Raw genomic sequence first — 26,289 nt, forward strand, 5'->3', positions numbered from 1 at the left:
CCCGGGAGGTGGAGGGTGCAGTGGGCCGAGATCACGCCACTGCACTCCAGCTTGGGCATCAGAATGAGACTTCATCAAAAAAAAAAGAAAGAAAGAAAGAGAAAAGACAACCTACCCCAGTATAAGGGGTAAAGAAAAAGGATTCAGGAACTCAAGGCCTCGAGAACCTGCACCTCCAGCCCCAGCCGCTAACCCTCCCCAACCTGGAGACACAGAACAGGGGCCAAGATGGCGTCAACACGCTGGGTCTGGCCTGCGACCCCCGTGACTCCGCACTGCTGCAGCCCAGGCGAGGCCGCGCCCCATTGGCCAACTGCAATGAGGTCATTGCGGGGGCGGGGGCCGGCGGCGGCGCAGGGGCGGGGCTTTGCGGACGCACGCACGTCGAAGCGCTGCTCCCGGAGCCGCGGAGGCTGCGGGTTTGGCTGCGGCGGTTGCTGTGGCGGAGGTTGGAGGTGAGCGCGGGCTGTAGGTTTAGCGCAACAGGGAGCGGCCCTCGATGGACGTAGGAAATCCTTCTAAGAGCCCCCGTGATTGTCGTAGGAATTAGCAGGGATCTTAAGTCTTCGAGATAAAATGGGGGTTCGCCCCCTGCTTGGGCACCCCTCCTCTGTCCTGAGGAACCGGAGGCTCACTGACCTTTGGAAGCCTCGAATCTCTTCCCTGCTTTAAGGGGTAGGCGGAGGAACCGGAGGTTATTGGATAGGCAGAAGAATTTAGGGGGCTTCTTAAAGGGTTTCTCAGTTTAGGGGTTTTCCCCACCTTTTTTCCCATCTCAAGGTAGATGTGCCTGAGTGCAGAGAATTCCTGCTTATTGAGTAGACAGGAAATGAAGCAGGTGAATACCGTGGGAGGTGGCGAGGACCGGATGACAGGAGTGAGATTCTTCGAGGCAGGGCGCGGGGGCGCTGTAGTTGGACTCATCTTTTGCAGAATTGCTGTTTCTTCATATTTTGTTTTGTGATCGTCCAGAACTACTTTGGCCTAATTAGTTTTCTGTTAGCCTCCATTGCTATAGAGATATTCTTGGGAGACCTATAATCATTAAAGAGCAGGAGGAGGGAGGCGATTCGTTGGAGGCTTATCATTATCCACAGCTCCTGAACTATGCTGATCAGGCCTAATTTTATGTGTTTAGAGGTTGTAGAATCTCTCTCTATTGAAGGGTGGTGCCGGTAACAGCTGATTTGGATGATTCAGATGTACAGAATCTTAAAGTCAATCTGCATATTCTCTTGAGAAGTCCTTGCTTATGTCTGAGCGTGTGTTACTGTCTTGAACATCACATGCTCAAAGGTTTGTTCGTTCAGATTTCTCAAAATGTCTCCCAGCCTTCCAGAAGAGTAAATCTTCCTTTGATGTCAGATTCATTTATCAGTACTCAATATAGATGCCCTTATGACACTAAAAATACTGTACATTTTTCTGAGTTTGGATACTGGACATGCTGTGCCTTACATTAGCTGATCGAGAATAAATAATTGCAGTTTCAGGACCACTGATAGCGCCAGTTGTCTCATACCCGGCAACAGTAAGACAGCCCTAAAACGAAACCTTTATTGGCTCATGAGATTTGACAGATGGAAGAATGTAATTAATCTTGAAGGTAGGGGTGAGAAACAGAAAGCTGCAGAGGTGGAAGGCTTATTCTCTGTGGCTTGATAAAACTGCTTTGTCATTATCAATGTGTTCCTGTCATGCTTGATTTGAAATTGAGCTTAACATGCAAGCTGGTTGCTTTTTCCAGATGATGGTTATTTGTTTGAATTCCTAAGGGGGGAAATATTGTTTTCTGAGGAATCTGGAAGATTAAACTGTTTAGTGTAGCCATAGCTTTAGGACAGTGCCAGAACTTTGGGCTTTTAGAAATGCGCATTGTCAGTAGAAGGGAGAAGGATAGTTACAAGGCAGACATCTTTATGAGAGGGTAATCAAGGCCTCTTCTGTTTGTTTCCTGCACTAGCAAAAACAGATTGAGCAGTGTGAAAGTCACTGCCTCAATATTGTGTCGTGGGTATTTAAAGAGTTGTTTGAGGTTCCCAGTTCCTGTCTTTAATCTGGATACATTCTTATCTGTTGAGTTGCCCAAAATAATTGTCATTTGATCCTGATGTTGACTGGAATGGAAGTGACTTTTCATCTGGCACTCTGTGGGACAGAATTCAGGAACTGCCTTTGCAATTTCTCCTTTCCATCTTTCTAGACAGGGTGTCAAAAACAGTTGTTGACCTGTCCTCATGGGGTGTTAGAAATGTAAATGCAAGAACCGTAGTGGGGTGTCATTTGCTCTTAGCCCTCGTGGTAATTTCCAAAGTTATGTCATTTTCTCTTTGCTTCAGGTTGGAGAGAAATCCAGGTACTCACTTAACTGGTACCTTCTGCCACCATGGGGGAGCTTTTCCGGAGTGAAGAAATGACACTGGCCCAGCTTTTTCTACAGTCAGAAGCTGCTTATTGTTGTGTCAGTGAATTAGGAGAACTTGGAAAGGTTCAGTTTCGTGACGTAAGTAGTTGTGGGGCTGCGACTTGATGACTGCTGAACTCTGTTGCTATCGTGGTCAGATGCCTTATGATGAATGTCTTGTTTTTTATTTGCAAAAATAACATTATAGCACTGGCTTCCTATTGGCAGAATGCACATTTTGAGTTGTCTTTCTAAAGGTGAGAATGTTTTGTGCCAATCTTTCCATGCTTTTGCTAGCTCCCACTTTCAGAACAGTTCTAAGCATTCTCCAGGTAATTGTTTGGGATGCAGGGAGAGGTTACCAAACTAACCTGATCAAGGCTTTCACTTGCTAAATAGCAAGGTATTTAAAAAAATACATTGCAGTTTTTCCATATAGTAGGACATTTTAAAAAAATAAAATTTGAGGTATCCAGCCATAGTTATGTAGTATATAAATAAGCATATACTGAATATTCAGTATTTTGGAATATTATACTGGGCACTTGGAGAAGCTATCTAAAGAATATGGACAATCTAGGCTGGGTACAGTGGCTCACACCTATAATTCTAGCACTTTGGGAGGCTGAGGCGGGTGGATCGTGAGGTCAGGAGTTTGAGATCAGTCTGGCCAACATGGTGAAACCCCGACTGTTCTAAAAATACAAAAAAATTAGCATGGTGGTGGAGGCCTGTAATCCCAGCTACTCGGGAGGCTGAGGCAGGAGAATCGCCTGAACCTGGGAGGCGGAGGTTGCAGTGAGCTGAGATTGCGTCATTGCACTCCAGCCTAGGCGACAGAGCGAGACTCCGTCTCAAACAACAACAACAAAAAACTTGTCATCCTTAATTTGCAGTTCTTCATCTGGTCCTGTGTTGTCCCCCTGCTTAACATCTGTTGACTCTATTCAACCTTCTTTTCTTTTACTTAGGCTGTACTTCAGTCATACAAAAAAAGAGATAGGGGCCAGGTGCAATGGCTCACACCTGAAATGCCAGTACTTTGAGAGCCAAGGCAGGAGGATCGCTTGAGCCCAGGAGTTGGAGACCAGTCTGGGCAACATAGGGAGATCCTGTCTCTGCCATAAAAAAAAAAAAATTAGCCAGGTGTGGTGGCACATGCCTATGGTCACAGCTACTTGGGAGGCTAAGGTGGGAGGATCGCTGAAGCCCATGAGGTCGAGGCTGTAGTGAGCTGTGATTATGCCACTGCACTCCAGCCTGGGTGACAGAGCATGACACTGTCTCAAAACCAAAAAAAAAAAAAAAAAAAAAAAGGTAGGGGGAATATTATAATGACCACCTGTTTCTACTGTCTACTTAAGAGGGAAACATTCCATATATAATTGAAACTCTGTGTCTCTTTCCTCCATGCCAGTCCTTTCTTCCACACCTGAGGTAACCCATACAGTGATTTGTTTTGCTTTTATTTCTCATATATGTGGTTTTTGTTGTTGTTGTTGTTGCTTTTCTTTTTGAGACAGACTCCACTCTGTCGCCCAGGCTGGAGTGCAGTGGTGCGATCTCAGCTCATTGCAACTTCCGCCTCCCGGGTTCAAGCAATTCTCCTGCCTCAGCCTCCTGAGTAGCTGGGACTAAAGGCATGCACCACCATGCCCAGCTAATTTTTGTATTTTTAGTAGAGATGGAGTTTCACCACGTTGGCCAGGCTGGTCTCGAACTTCTGACCTCAGGTGATCCACCTGCCTCAGCCTCCCAAAGTGCTGGGATTACAGGCATGAGCCACCACACCTGGCCAACAGATATTTCAGTTTCTTCTAGTTCTGTTAATTTTTTTTTAATAATAAAATTTATAACATTAAGAAAAAAATAGAGATGGCGCTCTCGCCATGTTACCCAGGTTGGTCTTGAACTCCTGGACTCAAGTGGTCCTCCCGCTTTGGCCTCCCAAAGTGCTAGGATTGCCGGTGTGAGCCACTGTGCCTAGCTGAAATGTACACATCTTAAGAGTACAGTTTGCTGAATTGATAACTTTATACACCTCTGTAACCAGCACCCCAATTAGGATATGGAACTTTTTTTTTTTTTTTTTTTTTTTTTGAGACAGAATCTTGCTCTGTCGCCCAGGCTGGAGTGTAGTGGTGTGATCTTGGCTCACTGCAACCTCTGCCTCCTGGGTTCAAGCAATCCTGCCTCAGCCTCCTGAGTAGCTGGGACTACAGGCGCACGCTGCCAAGCCCGGCTAATTTTTTTTTTTATTTTAGTAGAGATGGGGTTTCACCATGTTGCCCAGGCTGGTCTCGAACTCCTGACCTCAGGTGATCCACTGCCTACCCCCCCAGCCTCCTAAAGTGCTAGGATTACAGACGTGAGCCACCAGGCCCAGCCTGAACAGTCCAGAAAAGTATCTGTGTCTACTGCTAGTCAGTTGCTACCCTTCATAGGTAACTTCTGTTTTGATTGCTGTCATCATAGAGTTTTCCCTGTTCTTGAATTATATGTAAATGACTCATACATTGCAAACTCTTATGTCTGACTTCTTTCACTCAACCTCTGTTTCTTGCATGTATCTGTAGTTCATTTTTAAAAATTGCTGAACGGTAAGTAGTTCATTGTATGATTACACCATGATGTTTTCATCCTTTCTTTTGTCATTACTCTTTTGGGGCTATTATGATTAAAGCTGAAGTAAACATTATCGTAAAAGTCTTTTTTTAAATTTATAAGTTTTGATTTTTCTTAAGCAAATACAGTTGATCCTTGAAAACGCAGGGGTTATGGCCGGGCGCGGTGGCTCATGCCGGTAATCCCAGCACTTTGGGAGGCCGAGGCGGGCGGATCACGAGGTCAGGAGATTGAGACCATCCTGGCTAACACGGTGAAACCCCGTCTCTACTAAAAAAATACAAAAAATTAGCCGGGCGCGGTGGCGGATGCCTGTAGTCGCAGCTACTCGGGAGGCTGAGGCAGGAAAATGGCCTGAACCTGGGAGGCGGAGCTTGCAGTGAGCCGAGATAGCACCACTGCACTCCGGCCTGGGCAAAAGAGTGAGATTCTGTCTCAAAAAAAAAAAAAAGAAAATGCAGGGGTTAGGGGTGCCAATCTCCCCATGCAGTCAAAAATCTGCATACAATTTTGACTCCTCCAAAACTTAACTATTGATAGCCTGCTTTTGACCAAAAGCCCTACCAATTTCATAAACAGTCGATTAATACATATTTTGTATATGTATTGTACACTGTATTCTTACAATAAAGTAAGCTAGAGAAAAGAAAATACTGTTAAGAAAATCATAAGGAAGATAAACTGTATTTACTGGAAGTGGATCATCATGAAGGTTTTCATCCTTATTGTCTTTATTTTTTTATTTATTTTTTTATTTTTTGAGACTGAGTCTCGCTCTGTCACCCAGGCTGGAGTGCAGTGGTGCAATCTCGGCTCACTGCAAGCTCCGCCTCCCGGGTTCACGCCATTCTCCTGCCTCAGCTTCCCGAGTAGTTGGGACTACAGGTGCCCGCCAGCATGCCCGGCTAATTTTTTTTTTTTTTGTATTTTTAGTAGAGATGGGGTTTCACTGTGTTAGTCAGGATGGTCTCCATCTCCTGACCTCGTGATCCGCCCGCCTCGGCCTCCCAAAATGCTGGGATTACAGGCGTGAGCCACTGCGCCTGGCCTCTTATTGTCTTTATGTTGAGGAGGCTGAGGAGGAGGAAGGGGAGGGGTTGGTCTTACTGTCTCAGGCTGGCCGAGGTGGAGGAAAATCTGTGTGTTAGTGGACCAGCACAGTTCAAACCCACATTGTTCAAAGGTCAACGGTAACTGAGTAGTGGAATGCTCAGTCATGAGTTGGGCAGGTGTATGTTTAACTTTGTAAGAAACTGCCAACAGTTTTCCACATCTTTTACTTTTTAATAGCATTTATCACAACAAATTGTAATAATTGGTTTGTGTCCGTCTCTTCTGTAGAGCTGAAGACTGGGACATAGCTTATTATTAATCTTAATTGCTAATAAAAATTTTTGCCTTAGATTCCTCTAATATTAATATATTGAGTTCTTGAAGAGAGAACTGTTGAATATATGGATATGTATGTGTGTGTTTGTATTTTTTTTTTCTTTTTTTTGAGACTGAGTCTAGCTCTGTCACCCAGGCTGGGGTGCAGTAGCATGATCTCAGCTTATTGTAACCTCCGCCTCCCGGGTTCAAGCAATTCTTCTGCCTCAGCCTTCCGAGTAGCTGGGATTACAGGTGCCCACCACCACGCCTGGCTAATTTTTTTGTATTTTCGGTAGAGACGGGGTTTCACTGTGTTGGCCGGGCTGGTCTCAAACTCCTGACCTCATAAGCTGCCTGCCTCGGTCTCCCAAAGTGCTGGGATTACAAGCGTGAGCCACCGCGCCTGGCCAATGTGTTTGTATGTTTCTATGTGTATATGCATGTAATATATATACACACATACATGATTAAGCTAATTGTGTCGTTCAACTTTTCAAAGCTAGGACATAGCTTATTCTTTGTATTTTCCCTAGTGCCTAGTTCAGTATCTGACACCTATTTGGTGCTTCATAAATGTTGAGTAAATATAGTTCTTTATTTGTGTCACTTTTATGGAATTTATCACATACTATTTTATTGGTTGGGTTCATCTTTATTAGATTGCAAGCTTTTTATTTAATTAAATTAATTAATTTTTTTTTTTTTTGAGACAGAGTCTCGCTCTGTTGCCCAGACTGGAGTGCAATGGCACAATCTTGGCTCACTGCAACCTCTCCCTCCCAGGTTCAATTGATTCTTGTGCCTCAGCCTCCTGAGTAGCTGGGATTACAGGCATGTACCGTCATGCCTGGCTAATTTTTTGTATTTTTAGTTGAGGCAGGGTTTCGTCATGTTGCCCAGGCTGGTCTCAAACTCTTGAGCTCAGATAATCCTCCCGCCTCAGCCTCCCAAAGTGCTAGCATTATAGGTGTGAGCTACTGCATCAGGCCTATTTATTTTTTTGAGACAAGAGTCTCACTCTTGTCACCCAGGCTGGAGTGCAGTGGCATGATTTTGGCTCACTGCAACCTCAGCCTCCCGGGTTCAAGTGATTCTCCTGCCTTGGCCTCCCGAGTAGCCGGGATTACAGATGTACGCTACCACGCCCGGCTAATTTTGTATTTTTAGTAGAGATGGAGTTTCGCCATGTTGGCCAGGCTGGTCTAGAACTCCTGACCTCAGGTGATCCGCCCACCTTGGCCTCCCAAAATGCTGGGATTACAAGCATGAGCCACCGTGACTGGCCAGATTGCTAGCTTTTTAGTGAGTAGTTACTTGTTTTGTTTTTATTTGTATATTCCAGAACATCTGTCATATTGCTTTGAAAATTACTTATGGTGCCAGATGTGGTGGCTCATGCCTGCAATCCCAGCACTTTGGGAGGCCAAGGCGGGTGGATCACCTGAGGTCAGGAGTTCGAGACCATCCTGGCCAACATGGTGAAACCCTGTCTCTACTAAAAATGCAAGAAAATTAGCTGGGCATGGTGGTGCACACCTGTAATCCCAGCTACTCAGGAGGCTGAGGCAGGAGAATCGCTTGAACCTGGGAGGCAGAAGTTGCAGTGAGCCGAGATCACGCCACTGCACTCCAGCCTGGCTTCAGAGCAAGACTCTCTCAAAAAAAAAAAAAAAAAAAAACAATTACCTGTGGTGTATGAATGAATAAACTAAAGCCTGTCACTGAGAAGGTGAAGGCCTTGGGACAGAAAAACAAGAGAAGTTCCTCTTCTGCTTGGAAAGAAAGAGAAGGAAAACCAGAGACAGCTTCTGTGATGTTCATTGCCCAAATTTTAGGTGGTGGGAAGGAAGCTCACTGAGACTTTTGGCCTAGGAAGAACATTTTGTACCGTTGTGTTTTACATAATTTGCTTCTATTCCAGTAATGTTGCAGCAACAAGGGAGGAAGTTTTTTTTTTTTTCTATTTTTTTTATTAATTTTTTTCACACAAAACAATAAACATTTTCTAAAAATACATACAAACAAAAAGATGCATATCAAACATATTAGGAAGGTTGCACATGGGAAGACGGGGAATAGAAATGGGGAATGGGAATTAAAGAAAATAAATGAGAGAGGGACTTTGTATGGATCAATGATAATAACTCAATCCTCTATTTGACAAAGAAGAAGGAGAAGGAAGAGGAAGAAAAAGAAAGTGGGATAAAGGATCAGAAAGGGAGGAAAATAGAAAAAATTAGAGTATGACTCCGGGGTAGACCTGTTTTGTTGTTGCTGGGTTGGTTGGTTGGTTTGTCTGTTGTATTTTTCATATGTTTCGCCATGTTGGCCAGGCTGGTCTCGAACTCCTAGCCTCAAGTGATCAACCCGCCTCGGCCTCCCAGAGTGCTGGGACTACAGGCATGAGCCACCACGTCCAGCCCCCACATTGCTTCTGGCCTCCGTGGTAGACCTCCCAGACAGGGTGGCCGGGCAGAGGTGCTCCCCACATCCCAGACGGGGCGGCCAGGCAGAGGCGCTCCTCACTTCCCAGACGGGGCGGCCAGGCAGAGGCGCTCCTCACTTCCTAGATGGGGTGGTGGCCGGGCAGAGGCGCTCCTCACTTCCCAGACGGGGTGGCCAGGCAGAGGCGCTCCTCACTTCCCAGACGGAGCGGCCAGGCAGAGGCGCTCCTCACTTCCTAGACGGGATGGTGGCTGGGCAGAGACGCTCCTTACATCCCAGACAATGGGCGGCCGGGCAGAGGAGCTCCTCACTTCCCAGACGGGGCGGCTGGGCAGAGGCGCTCCTTACTTCCCAGACGGCGCGGCTGGGCAGAGGCGCTCCTCACTTCTTCCCAGATGGGGCGGCCGGGCAGAGGCGCTCCTCACTTCCCAGACGATGGGCGGCCGGGCAGAGGCGCTCCTCACTTCCCAGACGATGGGCGGCCGGGCAGAGGCGCGCCTCACTTCCCAGACGATGGCGGCCGGGCAGAGGCGCTCCTCACTTCTTCCCAGATGGGGCGGCCGGGCAGAGGCGCTCCTCACTTCCAAGACGGGGCGGCCGGGCAGAGGCGCTCCTCACTTCCCAGACGATGGGCAGCTGGGCAGAGGCGCTCCTCACTTCCCAGACGATGGGCGGCTGGGCAGAGGCGCTCCTCACTTCCCAGACGGGGCGGCCGGGCAGAGAGGGAGGAAGTTTTTATCCTTAGCTGGTGTGACTTGGCCATAAAGCAGTTTTTTTGGATCAGTAGACAATTTTGATTAGTGTTGCATCATGCATTGACACAAAATTAGTTTTTCACTTTGCAGAATGTGTTGCTTGAGAAACAGAAGCAATAGATAGAATATTTCAATGTTTGGTATTGTGTTTTTATTTTTCAGTTAAATCCAGATGTGAATGTTTTCCAACGGAAATTTGTGAATGAAGTTAGAAGATGTGAAGAAATGGATCGAAAGCTTCGTATGTGCACTTTGGTCTTGTGTAATATTCCTTTAATGAATCATTTGTCTTAGATTAGTGACATTAGTCCTCTTAATTGAGGAAGAAAATGCTGTAAGAGAAAAGGGAAAGATCTTACAGTTAACATGCTAAGGTGAATTTCTCGTATACGAGTAGATTTTGTGGTCTTTGGGCTAAGTAGTGCTTAATGGAAACCTCGTTTGAAATAACATGCTGCAAACTGAAAACTGGTTATTTTTTGGTGAGATTTTAGTAACAAAACTACATTATAGAATTTTGAGAAATAGGACCCAGCGCACCATCAGTTTTTGTCAGCAGAGCCACCTTTTAATTTGAGCTATTTAAGAGGGAAGAAACTGGCCGGGCCCAGTGGCTCACACCTGTAATCCCAGCACTTTGGGAGGCCGAGGCGGGTGGATCACGAGGTCAGGAGATGGAGACCATCCTAGCTAACATGGTGAAACCCTGTCTCTACTAAAAATACAAAAAATTAGCTGGGCGTGGTTGTGGGCGCCTGTAATCCCAGCTACTTGGGAGGCTGAGGCAGGAGAATGGCATGGACCCGGGAGGCAGAGCTTGCAGCAAGCCGAGATCGCGCCACTGCACTCCATCCTGGGCGACGGAGCGAGACTTCGTCTCAAAAAAAAAAGCGGGGAGGAAACTAACATTTATCTAAGTTCTCTTGAGGGCTAGGTTGCTCATATACGTTACTTTATTAATTCCCCACAACATTCCTTCAAGATGGGTATTATCTTATTTAATAATTGAGGAACTAAAGATCAGAGAGGCTTAATGACTTGCCCTAGATCATAAACATTTATGACGGAATCAGTATTTGAAGCCAGGTTGCTCTCTCTGGCTCAAAAATCCATGATCTTGCCACTCTACTAAGCTAGCTTATGGTTAGCTGATAAGTGAATTTGGTCCCCACTCTAAAAAACAGTTGTAGTTGTTACCTGAAACACTTTTCTCTTCTGGTATTTTGGGTCCTTATTACCTGTTCTGCTTTTTCATTTTTATTTTTTATGCTTAAAACTGACCTGATTGTTTTCAAATTTAATGAACCCCTTTAGATCTGGAGTTGTCTCACTAGTGTGTTAAGTGTCAAATATTCTATTGCATTATACTCTTCTTCCATAACTCTGCTTTGCCAATAATATCTATAAGCAGAACTGTCATACTTTGGAGTGGCATTCGCGTAGGGAGGAGAGGTGTGGCCTTGAAGGCCAGTGTTAAGACCTGAAGAAGGAAAGAAGGCAGTTGTGGGATGACCACCCTTTGGAGTAGCTTTAGAGAATGTGAGGAAGGAAAAAGAGGGATGTGGAGAAAAAAGGTGCTTCTTTTATATTAAAAGATATCTTTTATATATATATATATATAAAGTATCTTTTTTGAATAAAACTTTCTGTAGCCAGGTCTTAGATGTTAATTCTTTTCCTTAAATAATGGCAATTTCGAGCATGTGCAGTTAGACATGAATGTTTTGATTCTGTCATTTTAGGATTCGTTGAGAAAGAGATAAGAAAAGCTAACATTCCGATTATGGACACCGGTGAAAACCCAGAGGTTCCCTTCCCCCGGGACATGATTGACTTGGAGGTAAACACTTCTGGGAAAACCAGAAAAGTTTCTTTCTACTTGAATGCAGAAATTACTTTCCTGAGCAGATAGAGAGTAAAGTAATTCTTGCTAACTTTGTCAGCATTATCTACTGATTGTAAGTTTCTTGTAGGTGGGATTGAAGTGAATTTCCCCTCCTCTTTTTTATTGATAGATAATATTTGTACACATTTATAGTATACATGTGATATTTTGGTATATACATAGAATGTGTAATGATCAAGTCAGGGTATTTGGTGTATCCATCACCTTGAGTATTTACCATTTCTATGTGTTGGGAACATTTCAATTCTTCTCTTCTAGCTATTTTGAAGTATATACAGTACATTGCTGTTAACTATAGGCACCCTACTCTGCTATTGAGCATTAGAACTTATGCCTTCTATCTAACTGTATGTTTGTCCACATTAACCAACCTCTCCTCATCCCCCCACAAACCCACACACCCTTCATAGCCTCTGGTATCTATCATTCCACTCTCTACCTCTATGAGATCAACTTTTTTAGCTCCCACATGTGAGTGAAAACTTGTATTATTTGTCTGTGCCCTGCTTATTTCGCTTAACATAATGACCTCCAGGTCTATCCATGTTGCTGCAAATGACATGATTTTATTCTTTTTTTATGGCCAGACCATATGAATCCCCTCTTTTATGGTGACAAACAGCACTCAAACAGTATTATATGCCACTAAGTAAATGTTTATTGGTTTATTGAAACCTTATTGGAGTAAGTTAATTTATCTACTATTTTATTTTATTTTATTTTATTTTAATTTTGAGACATAGCTGTCACCTAGGCTGGAGTACAGTGACCCCATCTTGGCTGACTGCAATCCCTGCGTCCCAGGCTCGAGCAGTTCTAGTACCTCAGCCTCCAGAGTAGCTGAGACGATAGCTGTGTGCCAACATGCCTGGCTAATGTTTTTGTATTTTTTGTAGAGATGGGGTTTTCCCATGTTGGCCAGCTTGATCTCGAACTCCTAACCTCAAGCAATCCGCCTGCCTCAGCCTCCCAAAGTACTGGGATTACAGGTGTGAGCTACCACACCTGGCCTATCTACTAGTTGGTTAATCTTGCAGACTAAATGGGCAGCCAGTAGACTTCTCAGTAATTATTTTATCCATCTGAAATCCCCTAAGAAAGTTACCAAGTATACAATAGAATGTGTAAGCAAAGAAAGACTATTTTTTTGACTTCCACAATGACTTAGAAAGGAAAGACTATTTTTTTTTTTTTTCAGACGGAGTCTTGCTCTCTCACCCAGCCTGGAGTGCAGTGTTGCGATCTTGGCTCACTGCAACCTCCGCCTCCCGGGTTCAAGCCATTCTCCTGCCTCAGCCTCCCAAGTAGCTGGGATTACAGGCATGCACCACTGCACTTGGCTAATTTTTTTTGTATTTTTAGTAGAGACGGGGTTTCACCATGTTTGGCCAGGCTGGTCTTGAACTCCTGACCTCAGATGAGCCACCCACCTCAGACTCCCTAAGTGCTGGGATTACAGGAGTGAGCCACCATGCCCGGCCAGGAAAGATTATTTATTTATTTATTTATGAGACAGAGTTTTGCTCTTGTTGCCCAAGCTGAAGTACAATGGTGTGATCTTGGCTTACTGCAACCTCCACCTCCGGGGTTCAAGTGATTCTCCTGCTTCAGCCTCCCAAGTAGCTGGGACTACAGTCATGCGCCAACACGCCCAGCTAATTTTGTATTTTTAGTAGAGACATGGTTTCATCATTTTGGTCAGGCTGGTCTCAAACTCCTGACCTCAAGTGATCCACCCACCTCAGCCCAGGAAAGATTATTTTAAGCAAAAAAATTTCCATAAAGAAAATTGCTCTAGTAAAATCACAGTATTTGCTAGGCAAGTCCAAGATCTCTTTGAACTATCGGCTTGGCAACAGTTCTGTGGGATGAATTCATTTAATGTCTTTCAGAGCAAACATATTGAGCTTAGCTTAATATATTTTCTTTTTTCCTCTAGGCCAATTTTGAGAAGATTGAAAATGAACTGAAGGAAATCAACACAAACCAGGAAGCTCTGAAGAGAAACTTCCTGGAACTGACTGAATTAAAATTTATACTTCGCAAAACTCAGCAATTTTTTGATGAGGTCAGACTATTGTTTCTTTTAGTATTTGAGCAGCTGATATTACACTCACACAAGTGGGCCATATTTTTATTCCAGTAATTATTTTAATTTGCTAGTTTGGAAGCAATGCCATTTTTGCACCCTGTTTTAGTTAAAGAAATGTGAGATTATGTTCCATTTTTCATGCAGTACACAACCAGCCATGGTTTTGCATTTTTTCACATTTTCTTCAATTTTTCATCTCAAGATGAGGAAAGGAACCCTGAAGTAGTTGTATAAACATAGTTAGTATAAATTTTTACATTATATTTATACTTATAAGGTAAGTATATGCTTAAGGTCAAAGCTGAAGAAACAAACATTTGGTTATAGACAAAATTATAACAAAGGTTTAATCACCAAACCTTTTGTCATCAAATTTTTATTTCATTCTCTGTTTGCCTATAAACCTTTGAGCACATTTTTCAGTACTTCAGATAGCACACATCACACTAATTTTTCAAGAGTTTTCCATTGTATTTATTGCATGGAAAATATTGGTGGGATGCTTGTTTGAAACTTCTGGATTATCACATAAACTTAGATGCATTACCTTAGAGGAAAAAATATTAATAAGTTACTGGGTTAAATATGTAGGTGAGGCCAGGCATGGTGGCTCATGCCTGTAGTCCCTGCACTTTGGGAGGCCGAGGCAGGTGGATCACCTGAGGTCAGGAGTTCAAGATCAGCCTGGCCAACATGGTGAAACCCGGTCTCTACTAAAAATACAAAAACTAGCCGGGTGAGGTGGTGGGTGCCTGTAATCCCAGCTACTCGAGAGGCTGAGGCAGGAAAATCATTTGAACCTGGGAGGTGGATGTTGCAGTGAGCTGAGATCACTCCACTGCACTCCAGCCTGGGCGACAAAGTGAGACTCTATCTCAAAAAAAAAAAATGCAGGCCAGGCGCGGTGGCTCACGCCTGTAATCCCAGCACTTTGGGAAGCCGAGGTGGGCAGATCACGAGGTCAAGAGATCGAGACCATCCTGGCTAACACGGTGAAACCCCGTCTCTACCAAAAAAATACAAAAAATCAGCCGGGCATGGTGGTGGGCGCCTGTAGTCCCAGCTAATCAGGAGGCTAAGGCAGAAGAATGGCATGAACCCGGGAGGCGGAGCTTACAGTGAGCCGAGATTGTGCCACTGCACTCCAGCCTGGGCGACAGAGCAAGACTCTGTCTCAAAAAAAAAAAAAAATGTAGGTGACTTGGTTGGGCATGGTGGCTCACACCTGTAATCCCAGTACTTTGGAAGGGTGAAGTGGGCAGACACTTGAGCCCAGGAGTTCGAAATCAGCCTGGGCAACATGGTGAAACCCCGTCTCTACAAAAAATACAAAAATTAGTCAGGCATCGTGGTGCACACCTGTAGTTCCAGCTACTCGGGAGGCTGAGGTGAGGGGATTGCTTGAGCCCAGGAGGCAGAGGTTGCAGTGAGCAGAGATTAAGACACTTTACTCCAGCGTGGGGGACAGAGCAAGACTGTCTCAAAAAAAATGTAGGTGACTTAGTCCAGGTGACAATGTACTGAGGTGACTCCATGGAAAGGATCAAGAGCAAGGCTTGCAGAAGGCTCCCTTCTCCTAACTCAGCCTGGCGAGGATTCTTAGCTTTCAACTTGGATGTGGTTTTTCTGATGGCCTAAAGTACAGTAACTGTCTTCTTGACAGGTGTCTTTGCCGCCGGATTGACAATATTAGACACTTAAGGGATTGTTACAGTCACTGTTCAATGTGCCTTCCCATGAAGTTCTTTAATTCCTTTGCTCCACAGGAAAACTTGGCAAAGCTTTTAAATATAGAGGCCCATTTGTTTTTTTTTTTTTTGAGACAAAGTCTCACTGTGTTGCCCAGGCTGGAGTGCAGTGGAGTGATCTCAGCTCACTGCAACCTCCACCTCCCAAGCTCAAGCAATTCTCCTGCCTCAGCCTCCCGAGGAGCTGGGATTACAGGTGCTCACCACCACCCCCAGCTAATTTTTGTATTTTCAGTAGAGACACGGTTTCACCATGTTGGCCAGGCTGGTCTCGAACCCCTAGCCTCAAGTGATCCATCCACCTCTGTCTACCAAAGTGCTGGGATTACAGGTGTGAGCCACTGCGCCTGGTAGAGGCCCATTTTAGTTAGCATCTGCTGTGTTCTCAGTTGTACTTTAAATTTATATGTATAGTTTTTATTTTTTTTAATTGTTTTTAGGCCAGGCGCGGTGGCTCACGCCTATAATCCCAGCACTTTGGGAGGCCGAGGCAGGGGGATCACGAGGTTAGGAGTTCAAGACCAGCCTGACCAACATGGTGAAACCCCGTCTCTACTAAAAATACAAAAATTAGCCAGGCATGGTGGCGGGTGCCTATAATCCCAGCTACTCATGAGGCTGAGGCAGGAGAATCGCTTGAACCCGGGAGGCGGAGGTTATAGTGAGCTGAGATCGTGCCACTGCACTCTAGCCTGGGTGAAAGAGCAAGACTCCATCTCAAAAAAAAAAAAATTGCTTTTAACTGACTCATCTCAGACATTTTTGTCTTTTGAGGGGAGATCAAATATCCATAATTCTCTAGACTGGAGCAGGGGTTTTTCAAACAACAGCAGCAGACTCACCTGTAATCTTGTCAGAAGTATGAATTATCAGTCTCCATCCTAGACCTGCTGAATCAGACACTGTGGGAGTTAGGCCTAGCAGTCTGTATTTACCAGGTGATCCTCAGGCATGCTAGTTTAAAAACTGCTGGGCTAGAGAAAGTCTGCTGAGGATGTGATACATTCCTCACTAATTTAAGGATTTGACTCAGAGAAGCCATTTAATTAAAAGGATCTGCTGGGGCAAGGGAAAGGGGAAAAACTCCTATGAATTTAATTGCCTGGTCCTTTCAAGAATCAGAAGGTACAAATATTTATTTAGCTTGCTCATGGAGTCGAGAATTTTGAGACTAGTGGTAACTTCTTTCGCCAGTCCCTAATGACATCACGTTAGACGGTGTGGGACAGTGTGATTAACTCTTAAGTGTTTAAGGTCTTTTGCAATAGGCATCGCCACTTAAGCCGTATGTTTTTAATGAACCTGGAATTCCAGCATGCTCACTGCCCAGACATTATTGTATTTTTGTTCACTAATTCGCTGAGCATATAATGAGCACCTACTCATTGTGAGACACAAGATGAGTAAGACATGGTCCCTGTGTTCAGGGAATGTATCATTCAGTCATAAGAAATACCCCAGAACATGACGCTTTCATATGCTCACAGATGTGTGCTTTTCTAAACATGTCCAAGCTGCTACCCACAGATCTGATGTAAATCTGGCCTTGTAGTCAGAGCTCAGCTACCTTTTAGCATTATTTGGAGCTTAATTCTTTTACCGTCCCTGTCCCCATTTTTTTCCCTTTTGATATACTCTTTAGTTTACTCCTGAGATATTGCTATCTCATATGAAAATGTCTTTCAAGACCTCGTAAGTTTAAGAATGAGAGCCAGCTTCCTATTATGGTTCATTTTTGGAGAAATTCCAAATAAAGACTGATAGATGGATTCCCTTAAGGGAAATAATTATTTAAACTATTAATTTTCTAATGAAAAGAACTTAGTAAAAATGAAAATAAGAGGAACCACTTGGAAAAATGATATTTTAAAAGCATAATTTATGGATTTAGGAACTTTATTTTGTGAATAATAAGTCTAAACACTAAATGCCTATTATGAAAAGACAGACTCTAAGTCTTCATGATCTTTGTGCCCTATTCCTGCTGGGTTGTTTTCCCCCTCCTATTTTTTTTTTTTTTTTTTTTTTTTGAGACAGAGTCTCGCTTTGTCATCCAGGCTGGAGTGCAGTGGTGCGATCTTGGCTCACTGCAACCCCCGCCTCCCGGGTTCAAGCGATTCTCCTGCCTCAGCTTCCCGAACAGCTGTGACTATAGGTGTGCACCACTATGCCCAGCTAATTTTTGTAGTTTTAGTAGAGACGGGGTTTTCACCATATTGGCCAGGCTGGTCTCGAACTCTGATCTCAGGGTCCAACTGCCTCAGCCTCCCAAAGTGCTGGGATTACAGGTGTGAGCCACCGCACCCAGCCTCCCCCTCCTATTTTATTCAAAACTTTTTTTTTTTTTTTTAATCTCTGGAAGTACTTAGAGCACAAGGCCGTGGCTATGAGAGGTTCTCACGCTGCTTTTGTCATCAATTCCCCTTCCATTCCCAGCAGTCTCACTGCATTGCAAGAAGTCTCCTGGCAAGAACCTCTCTGCCTTGCCTGTTCTTGCGCTAGCTCACAGCCTCAGCCAGGTTCCTTTCCATAGACCTTGCCCTGCTGCTGCCTAGCAGCAGGCTCAGGTGTCACTGCCACAACTTTGCATCTGTACATGCGAGTGCACTTCAAATAATGCAAAAGATAGGACACTTGGGACCCTCAAATGTTGGAAACTTAGGATTTTTGATGAGATTTTCTTCTATGTCTGAAATTATAATATTTGCAAAGGGCCTAAAACACTACCAGTTTTAAACCCTTATTTTGTATAATTTGGTGACTATAATAAATAATTCACAGTAATGAGTTAGCAGAAATGGCTATATCAGAAAATGATTCTATATGTAGGCATAGGAGTTATGATTGGCAGGGTGTGTATAAGGTGAAAAATACATATTGAATAGTCTTATTATTAAAGATGATTACAAATTTGACTTAGTCATTTCTTATCTAGGGCATTTAAAATGACTTGTTAATGATTATCCTTTTCTCAGTCTTCTTGCTTATGAAGAACTGTAAGAGCTGGAGAGATTTCTCTGCATCTTTTACCATAAACACCATAACATATGAGAACGTAAAGAAGACTGGAAAAGTAATGGTTAATGGCATGCAGATCCCTGCTTTCCTTTCCTTCTCAGTTTTCCATCCATCTGCTTTCTTTATTTCTTTCCCATCTGCCATTTCCTTTGGGACCTGGGTGAATATCTTAAGTAATGAAATATAATTTTTTTCTTGATGTAGATGGCAGTAATTGTTTGTTCTTGGTAATTGACATAGCTTGAACTGGATGTGCTATTTATACTTAATTGCTGTAGAAACAGAACTGAAGTTCTTCTACTTCCTTTTTGTAAGGCATGGTTTTCAGTATCTGAATGGAGAAACCAGAGGGCATAGCAAGTAATGTAGAGGAATATTCACAATGTTGTTATTAGAGAACCCAGATACCCTTAAGACAAGCTTGTCCAGCCCGTGGCCCTCAGGCCTCATGTGGCCCAGGACAGCTTTGAATGTGGCCCAACACAAATTCATAAACTTTCTCAAAACATTATGAGATTTTTTTTGCAATTTTTTTTTTTTAGCTCATTAGTTATCATTATAGTGTATTTTGTGTGTGGCCCAAGACAGTTCTTCTTCCAGTGTGGCCCAGGGAAGCCAAAAGATCAGACACTCCTGCTCTAAGATTTACATACTCTCAACCACATGGTTTTAGATACTGTTTTAAAGGCCTGGCCAGGCGCGGTGGCTCACGCTTGTAATACCAGCACTTTGGGAGGCCGAGGCGGGCGGATCACGAGGTCAGGAGATCCAGACCACGGTGAAACCCCGTCTCTACTAAAAATACAAAAAATTAGCCGGGCGTGGTGGCGGGCGCCTGTAGTCCCAGCTACTCGGAGAGGCTGAGGCAGGAGAATGGCGTGAACCCGGGAGGCGGAGCTTGCAGTGAGCTGAGATCGCGCCACTGCACTCCAGCCTGGGTGACAGAGCGAGACTCCGTCTCAAAAAAAAAAAAATTTGTAACTTTTCTCTCTAAGATAGAATTCTTAAGTATGAAGTGGTGAAATTAGCAATTCAAATATTATTGCAAGTTTCTGTTGAATTTTAATTTTGTTGTTTTTTATTCTCAGAGAGTCCTAGAGTCTTTGAAGTAGTCTAGTTGCTAAGTACTGTTTGCTTTTCCATCAGTTGTCCACTTTAGAGCACATGTGTTTGCATTGAGTCTGATATTTAGGGTTGACTTAAACCATGTCTTGTGAGACATGCAGGCAAGTAGGATGGAGTCTTGTGAGTAGCAGTCAGGCTCACTGGTTTTTGCCAAGGGATAACCCAAGAACAAGTTGAAATGCTGTAATCATCAGGATCCTGAAAACAAGTTGCTTGCAGTCAGCTGATTTGATTGTAAGTAGAAACCGAAAGACCTCCTCAACTTCCATGTAACAGCAAGTGGTAACCAGTGTCTCCATGATCTCATCTTAAACTTTTCCCATCTCATGACAGTATTTCTCTGTGCCTTCTGGTGTTGATCCTTACTTCTCAAAACGATTGCTTTCTATTTTTTAGGCCTTCAGACTTAACATCTGGTTTATACACAGTTTTTCCCTCTTTTTGCTATGTTTATGATCCCATGACTTTATCAAGTTATGGTCCCTGTGCTACTTTTTAAGAGTGTGGCTGACAGGGGTAGAATCAAATTGAAATTTGGAATGAAAATGATAGAGAAAAACTCTTCTGACTTTTTGTCTTATTGTGCTTTTGAAGAGGATGATTGTTCTGGTTTACTCCTAGTTTTTGGTCAAACAAGTATTGCCTGGATATTAGAGTTGGGGAGATGAGGCAATGGAGAAGTTGATTGGACTGGTTTTTGTTTTGTTTTTTGGAGCAGCTTCTCCTTTATGATGGGAGTAAAGGGTGGTAGGATGAGTTGGGTAGAGGCTAGGAAATGTAGACCCACGTGTGGGAAGATGCTTCTTCATTTCATTGTATAAACTGTCATGGTGGAAGTCATTTTAAATCTTACCAATTAAACCAGCTCATGAGCTCTAGTTTGGTTTATTATCTGTTTTTTTTCCTTTACTTTACTTGATTCTCGAGCTGTGTTCTCAAGAATCCTACAACTGTAAAGCCTATGTAAACTTATTTAGAAGATTCCTAGTCAGAAAATGGGACATTCAGATATGTTTTTACAGGCCTGCCCAGCTATTGTGCTTCTTATCCTTTTGAAGACATAAATACTCTTTAAATCCCATGGCTTGGAGCATTCTATAAATGGCCATGCTGAAAGTTCTCATGTTCTGAATTTTAAAGGGGCTGGAAACGTAGATATCTGGAGCTGCCCCTGCTGTCTTTCTCCAGGCTTCACAGCATTCAAAGACAGTGGCAGTGCCTTGCTTCTTCCTTGGAAAGAGAGCCTCTGTATTTCACATTCTCACATAGGGAAAGTTCTAGTTTGTAGCTGCCTAGAAATTAAATGTTGAGAGTATCTGCAGAGCCTCTTCATTATTGCACCAAAGGAAGAGATATTTTAGCTTCCTATCTACATGCAGAGGTATTTCCTGGCACTTTCATCATTCATTCAGGGAAACGTAGGAGAGAAGATGGCTTCCACCAAGTAACAGATTTATACGTGTCACCATCACTTAATTTTTTTTCCTTTTGCTCCTTATTTCTAAAACCATTTCCCCAGATGCTTTACTGGGGCAATTATGCTTTCTTTACCTCAAATTTATTTTCTTTGTTTTCGTCCCCTATTCTTCTTGTCTTTTTATGGGTATATCTTGTCTTTTGGTGGTTTGTTTTCTTTTTCATCCTTATTTTCTGAACCTGTCTCCTGGTTCCTCGTTCCCTGCATGCCACTAACTATTTTCATTAGATATTAATTGATTTGTGAATTCAGGCTGAATTGCATCATCAGCAGATGGCGGATCCAGACTTGTTGGAAGAGTCCTCATCCCTCTTGGAGCCAAGTGAGATGGGAAGAGGCACGCCTTTAAGACTTGGGTAAGTGCCATGTCAACTTTTCTGTATTCAGTGGGGCCATGTTCATCTCTGCTGTTCAGAAGAGCAGTGAGACTGGGGATTCACTTGCTACCAGGATATGCCCTCTTAGTCCTACAACTCTGGATTCATGCCTGAGTTGCTCTGTCAGCTCTCTGCTGGGTCCATAAGTGAAGCTGGGAATAAGACTTGTATTAAACCAACCCAAATGTCTATCAGTGATAGACTGGATTAAGAAAGTATGGCACATATACACCATGGAATACTATGCAGCCATAAAAAATGATGAGTTCCTGTCCTTTGTAGGGACATGAATGAACCTGGAAACCATCATTCTCAGCAAACTATCACAAGGATAAAAAACCAAACACCGCATGTTCTCACTCATAGCTGGAAATTGAACAATGAGAACACTTGGACACAGGAAGGGGAACATCACACACCGGGGCCTGTTGTGGGGTGGAGGGAGAGGGGAGGGAGGGCATTAGGAGATATACCTAATGTAAATGACGAGTTAATGGGTGCAGCACACCAACATGGCACATGTATACGTATGTAACAAACCTGCATGTTGTGCACATATACCCTAGAACTTAAAGTATAATAAAATAAAAAAATATATATAGATAGATATAGATATAAAAAAGACTTGTATTAAAACCTTCCATCCCATGACGTGGAATAGAGTTTCCAATCTGCCTCATCTCCCCACAGCTTCGTGGCTGGTGTCATTAACCGGGAGCGCATCCCTACTTTTGAGCGCATGCTTTGGCGGGTATGCCGGGGAAATGTGTTCCTGCGACAGGCTGAAATCGAGAACCCGCTGGAGGATCCTGTGACTGTAAGACAAGGAGATTGCATCCTGTGGAGTAGGTCTTGTAAAGGGAGCCCAGAGCAGTAACATAGCATGGGGCCACCTGAATCCAGCGCTTCCACGGAGGAGCCATTATCTTTATCTCTGCTCTAATTGGAGAATTTGAAGTACTTCCTCTAAGTTAATTCCTGTCATATATACATATGGATGTATAATGTATACATGACATATACATATTTTCAAGTTCACCCGTGTAGATGTTATTCTGATTGGAAATTTTTATTTTCACTCATTTGCGTTTTATGAAAATTAAAGCAAGAAGACATCTGGTTCCAAATTTGGTAATTTTTTTTTTTTGAGGTGGAGTCTCACTCTGTTGTCCAGGCTGGAGTGCAGTGGTGCGATCTCAGCTCACCACAACCTCCGCTTCCTGGGTTCAAGTGATTGTCCTGCCTCAGCCTCCCGAGTAGCTGGGGATGACAGGCGTGCGCCATGATGCCCGGCTAATTTTTTTCTGTATTTTCAGTACAGACAGTGTTTTACCATGTTGCCCAGGCTGATCTTGAACTTCTGATCTCAAGTGATCCGCCTGCCTCAGCCTCCCAAAGTGTTGGGATTATAGGCGTGAGCCACAATGCCCAGCCCCAAGTTTGGTAATATTCATGTATAAAAAGAGAAGGAGAGATTTCCTAGACTGTGATCTTAATAAGCTGATGAAATTTTACTTGGTAAAGTTTTTTTGTTTGTTTGTTGGAAGGATTAGAAACTTAGTTTAAGAATAGATATCGCACAAAATAGGATGATCTTCCCCACCCAGTACTTCAGGAAGTAGAAACAGTTTAACATCTTGTCATTTGCCATAATGGGACAGAGTTTATTGTCTAAATCTGCATTTAGTTGTGGTGAGTCCTGATTTCAGGGAGCACAAGTAAAGATAAATGTACTGCAAAAATTTTACTTTGCTTTTGTACTAGTATTATTTAGAAACCTAAAGTTAGTTTTTCTGTTCTAAATTATCTTGTGAATTTCTTAAATTAGTGTTCTTTACCTAAAAAGAGAGATTGAATTGTGAGATTTCTCAGATTGGGTGGGCTGTGCAGCTGCAGGGCTTTCATCCCCCATGCCGTGGAGGAGTGTGGTGACACTTCAGGTGAACCCCCTGCGTAGGGGTGTAGTTTCACAATCTTGCCAAAGGCCATCGGGTTGTGGAAACACTGTAATTTGCAATCACATTAATGAGGAGCTTTTCTCAGGAATATTCAGTCAAGTTTCCTCTTGGCAACAGAAAGGTTATTTTATCAACAAATCCAGAAATGGGGACCCTGGATATCTGTAACAGAGCAGGTTGCACAAAGAATGGGTTCTAGTTTAGCCTACAGAATTTAGGGATTTCAGACCCTTGAGCCTAATTTTCTTCACTCCTCATCTCCTTTTATCCTTCTAAAGTTTTGTTTGTTATCATAAAAGCTCTACATGCTGTGTATGACTATGAGAAAATACAGGCAACCGGAGACAATCCTGGTTAACACGCCATATACCTTTTTTTCTGATCTTTCCTTCCAGTCCTTGCATCATACTTCAGGTATAAATTTGGTATTTGGAATGGATTACCTTCCTCCCTGCCCCATAAAGTCCAGATTACCTTGAATTGTGAGATTCTATATCAGCATTCTTCCCAGGGACTCAGTTCCTTGTAGTTATTCAGTCCCTTTTATCTAAGAATTTCTAAGTCCCAGGACAGAAATGGCGTCCTTCTCTTTTCTCTCCTATACTTTTATCATTCAGGCAATATAAGATTTAAAGTTGAATTGGTAAATAAGTCTAAACAGTGCTAAGAGGAGCATCATCTTAGCTTCAAACTCCTGGTTGAGTCAAAAAAAAAAACAAATAGAGAAAGATTTTTGTGAATTAGAGATTATAGGGCAGACGTTCTTGGTAGTGAAGCTTAGGAAATGGAGTGAGGGCAGTGGTTAAAGTGCAGGATTGCCTGTTGTTCTTACATCATCAAAAGAGTTGGTTATTTAAGAGGTTTTCATCCAGATGCAGAAGTCTGAAGTCTTGTTTTTTTATTCTGGGGCCTAGGGTGACTACGTGCACAAGTCTGTGTTTATCATTTTCTTCCAAGGCGATCAGCTGAAAAACAGAGTCAAGAAAATCTGTGAAGGGTAAGAGAGGCATGCCTCTACCAGGAGTGCACAGCCATGCTGCCCAACTGTTGAGTCTTAAAGTTCAGAATAGTGAAATACAAATCCTTTTTAGTCTATCTCAACACAGTTAATTTTAATAGTGCTAGGGGCTGTTTTAATCAATAAGAAATAGCCTGAATTCATTTTTATTTTTATTTTTGTTGTTCAGACGGGGGATCTCACTCTGTCGCCCAAGCTGGAGTGCAGTGGCATGATCATGGCTCACTGCAGCCTTGACTGCCTGGGCTCAGGGGATTCTCCTGCCTCAGCCTCTAGGGTAGCTGGGATTACAAGCGTGCACCACCATAACTGGCTAATTTTTTGTATTCTTTGTAGAGACGGGGTTTTGCCATGTTGCCCAGGCTGGCCTGGAACTCCTGGACTCAAGGGATCTGCCCATCTCAACCTCCCAAAGTGCTGGGATTAGAGGCGTGAGCCACTAAATTCTTTTTCTCTTTTTTTTTTTTTTTCTGACCGAATCTCACTCCACGCCCAGGCTGGAGTACAGTGGTGCGATCTTGGAGCACTGCCACTTCTGCCTCCCAGGTTCAAGTGATTCTCCAGCCACCTGAGTAGTTGGGATTATAGGTACCTGCCATCACACCCGGCTAATTTTTTTTGTATTTTTAGTAGAGATGGGGTTTCGCCATGTTGGCCAGGCTGGTCTCGAACTCCTGACCTCAGGTGATCCACCCACCTCAGCTTCCCAAAGTGCTGAGATTACAGGTATGAACCACTGTGCCTGGCCCTAAATTCATTTTAAAAAATACCATCAGAACCACAGTTGTGGCCAGATACAATGGCTCATGCCTGTAATCTCAACACTTTGGGAGGCTGAGGCAGGAGGATTGCTTGACCCCAGGATTTGAAGACCAGCCTGGCCAACTTAGTGAGACCCCATGTCTATAAAAAACTAAAAACTGAAAAAAAAGGACCATAATTTCCTTAACTTGGGGAAAAATAACTCTTAAGGACTCATGGTTTATAAATGCCGTATTATTCTGGGACAGTGAGTCTCCATACTTAGCATAGATGCTATGTCCTTAAATTTTCTGAAATTCTGCCTTAGGGACAGTTTTTTTTTTTTAGACAGAGTCTTGCGCTGCCACCCAGGCTGGAGTGCAGTGGCACAATCACAGCTCACTGCAATCTTCACCTCCAGGGTTCAAGCGATTCTCCTGCCTCAGCCTCCCGAGTAGCTGGGACTACAGATGCATGCCACCTCGCCTGGCTAATTTTTGTATTTTTGGTAGAGATGGGGTTTTGCCATGTTGGCCAGGCTGATCTCGAACTCCTAATCTCAAGCGATCTGCCCGCCTCAGCTCTCAAAGTACTGGTATTACAGACGTAAGCCACTGTGCCCGGCCTTTTTTTTTTTTTTTTTTTTTGAGGCAGTGTCTCACTCTATTGCCCAGGCTAAAGTGCAGTGGCATGATCACAGCTCACTGCAGCCTTGACTTCCTGAGCTCAGTCGATTCTCCCACCTCAGCCTCATGAGTAGCTGGGACTACATGCATGTGCCACCATGCCCGACTAATTTTTGTATTTTTTGTGGAGACGAGGTTTCACCATGTTGCTCAGGCTGGTCTTAAACTCCTAGACTCAAGCAATCCACCTGCCTCAGCCTCCCAAAGTGCTGGGATTACAGGTGTGAGCCACCGTGCCTGGTCTAGGGACAGAATTTTTTCCATGTCATCTTACTCCATTAATTTACAATATAATTTGCTTTACTTTTTTTTTTTTAATCTCAAGGAATTTCATAGCTACAGAGAATGTCAACATAGTTCGGATGCTATAATTGCTCCGTCTGCAGGTCATTTCACTTAATTGTTGACTTAGGCTGGGCATGGTGGCTCATGTCTGTAATCCCAGCACTTTGGAAGGCCGAGGTGGGTGGATCGCCTAAGGTCAGGAGTTCGAGATCAGCCTGGCCAACATGGTGAAACCCTGTCTCCAGTAAAAACACAAAA

At 43.6% G+C, this 26,289-nt stretch overlaps 1 protein-coding gene across 14 annotated transcripts in view; it reads left to right on the top strand.

The window, feature by feature from the left end:
• The first annotated feature begins 358 nt into the window (after positions 1-358).
• Positions 359-26,289, top strand: part of ATP6V0A1 (ATPase H+ transporting V0 subunit a1) — a 67,306-nt gene continuing 41,375 nt past the window's right edge. For 8 of the 14 annotated variants that reach the window (XM_032163675.3, XM_032163678.2, XM_032163679.3 and 5 more), the window contains exons 1-8: positions 359-455; positions 2,340-2,503; positions 9,763-9,841; positions 11,343-11,440; positions 13,446-13,574; positions 21,219-21,322; positions 22,034-22,160; positions 24,216-24,298. In XM_032163675.3, the coding sequence (XP_032019566.1) occupies positions 2,387-2,503; positions 9,763-9,841; positions 11,343-11,440; positions 13,446-13,574; positions 21,219-21,322; positions 22,034-22,160; positions 24,216-24,298 (737 nt within the window). In that variant the 5' untranslated portion in view covers positions 359-455; positions 2,340-2,386. The remainder of the gene's footprint in view (positions 456-2,339; positions 2,504-9,762; positions 9,842-11,342; positions 11,441-13,445; positions 13,575-21,218; positions 21,323-22,033; positions 22,161-24,215; positions 24,299-26,289) is intronic. The other 6 variants (XM_032761151.2, XM_032163680.3, XM_032163681.3 and 3 more) reach the window with 1 other exon arrangement.

The sequence above is a fragment of the Hylobates moloch genome, unplaced genomic scaffold (genome assembly GCF_009828535.3).
Source record: "Hylobates moloch isolate HMO894 unplaced genomic scaffold, HMol_V3 SCAFFOLD_10, whole genome shotgun sequence".
NCBI lineage: Eukaryota > Metazoa > Chordata > Mammalia > Primates > Hylobatidae > Hylobates > Hylobates moloch.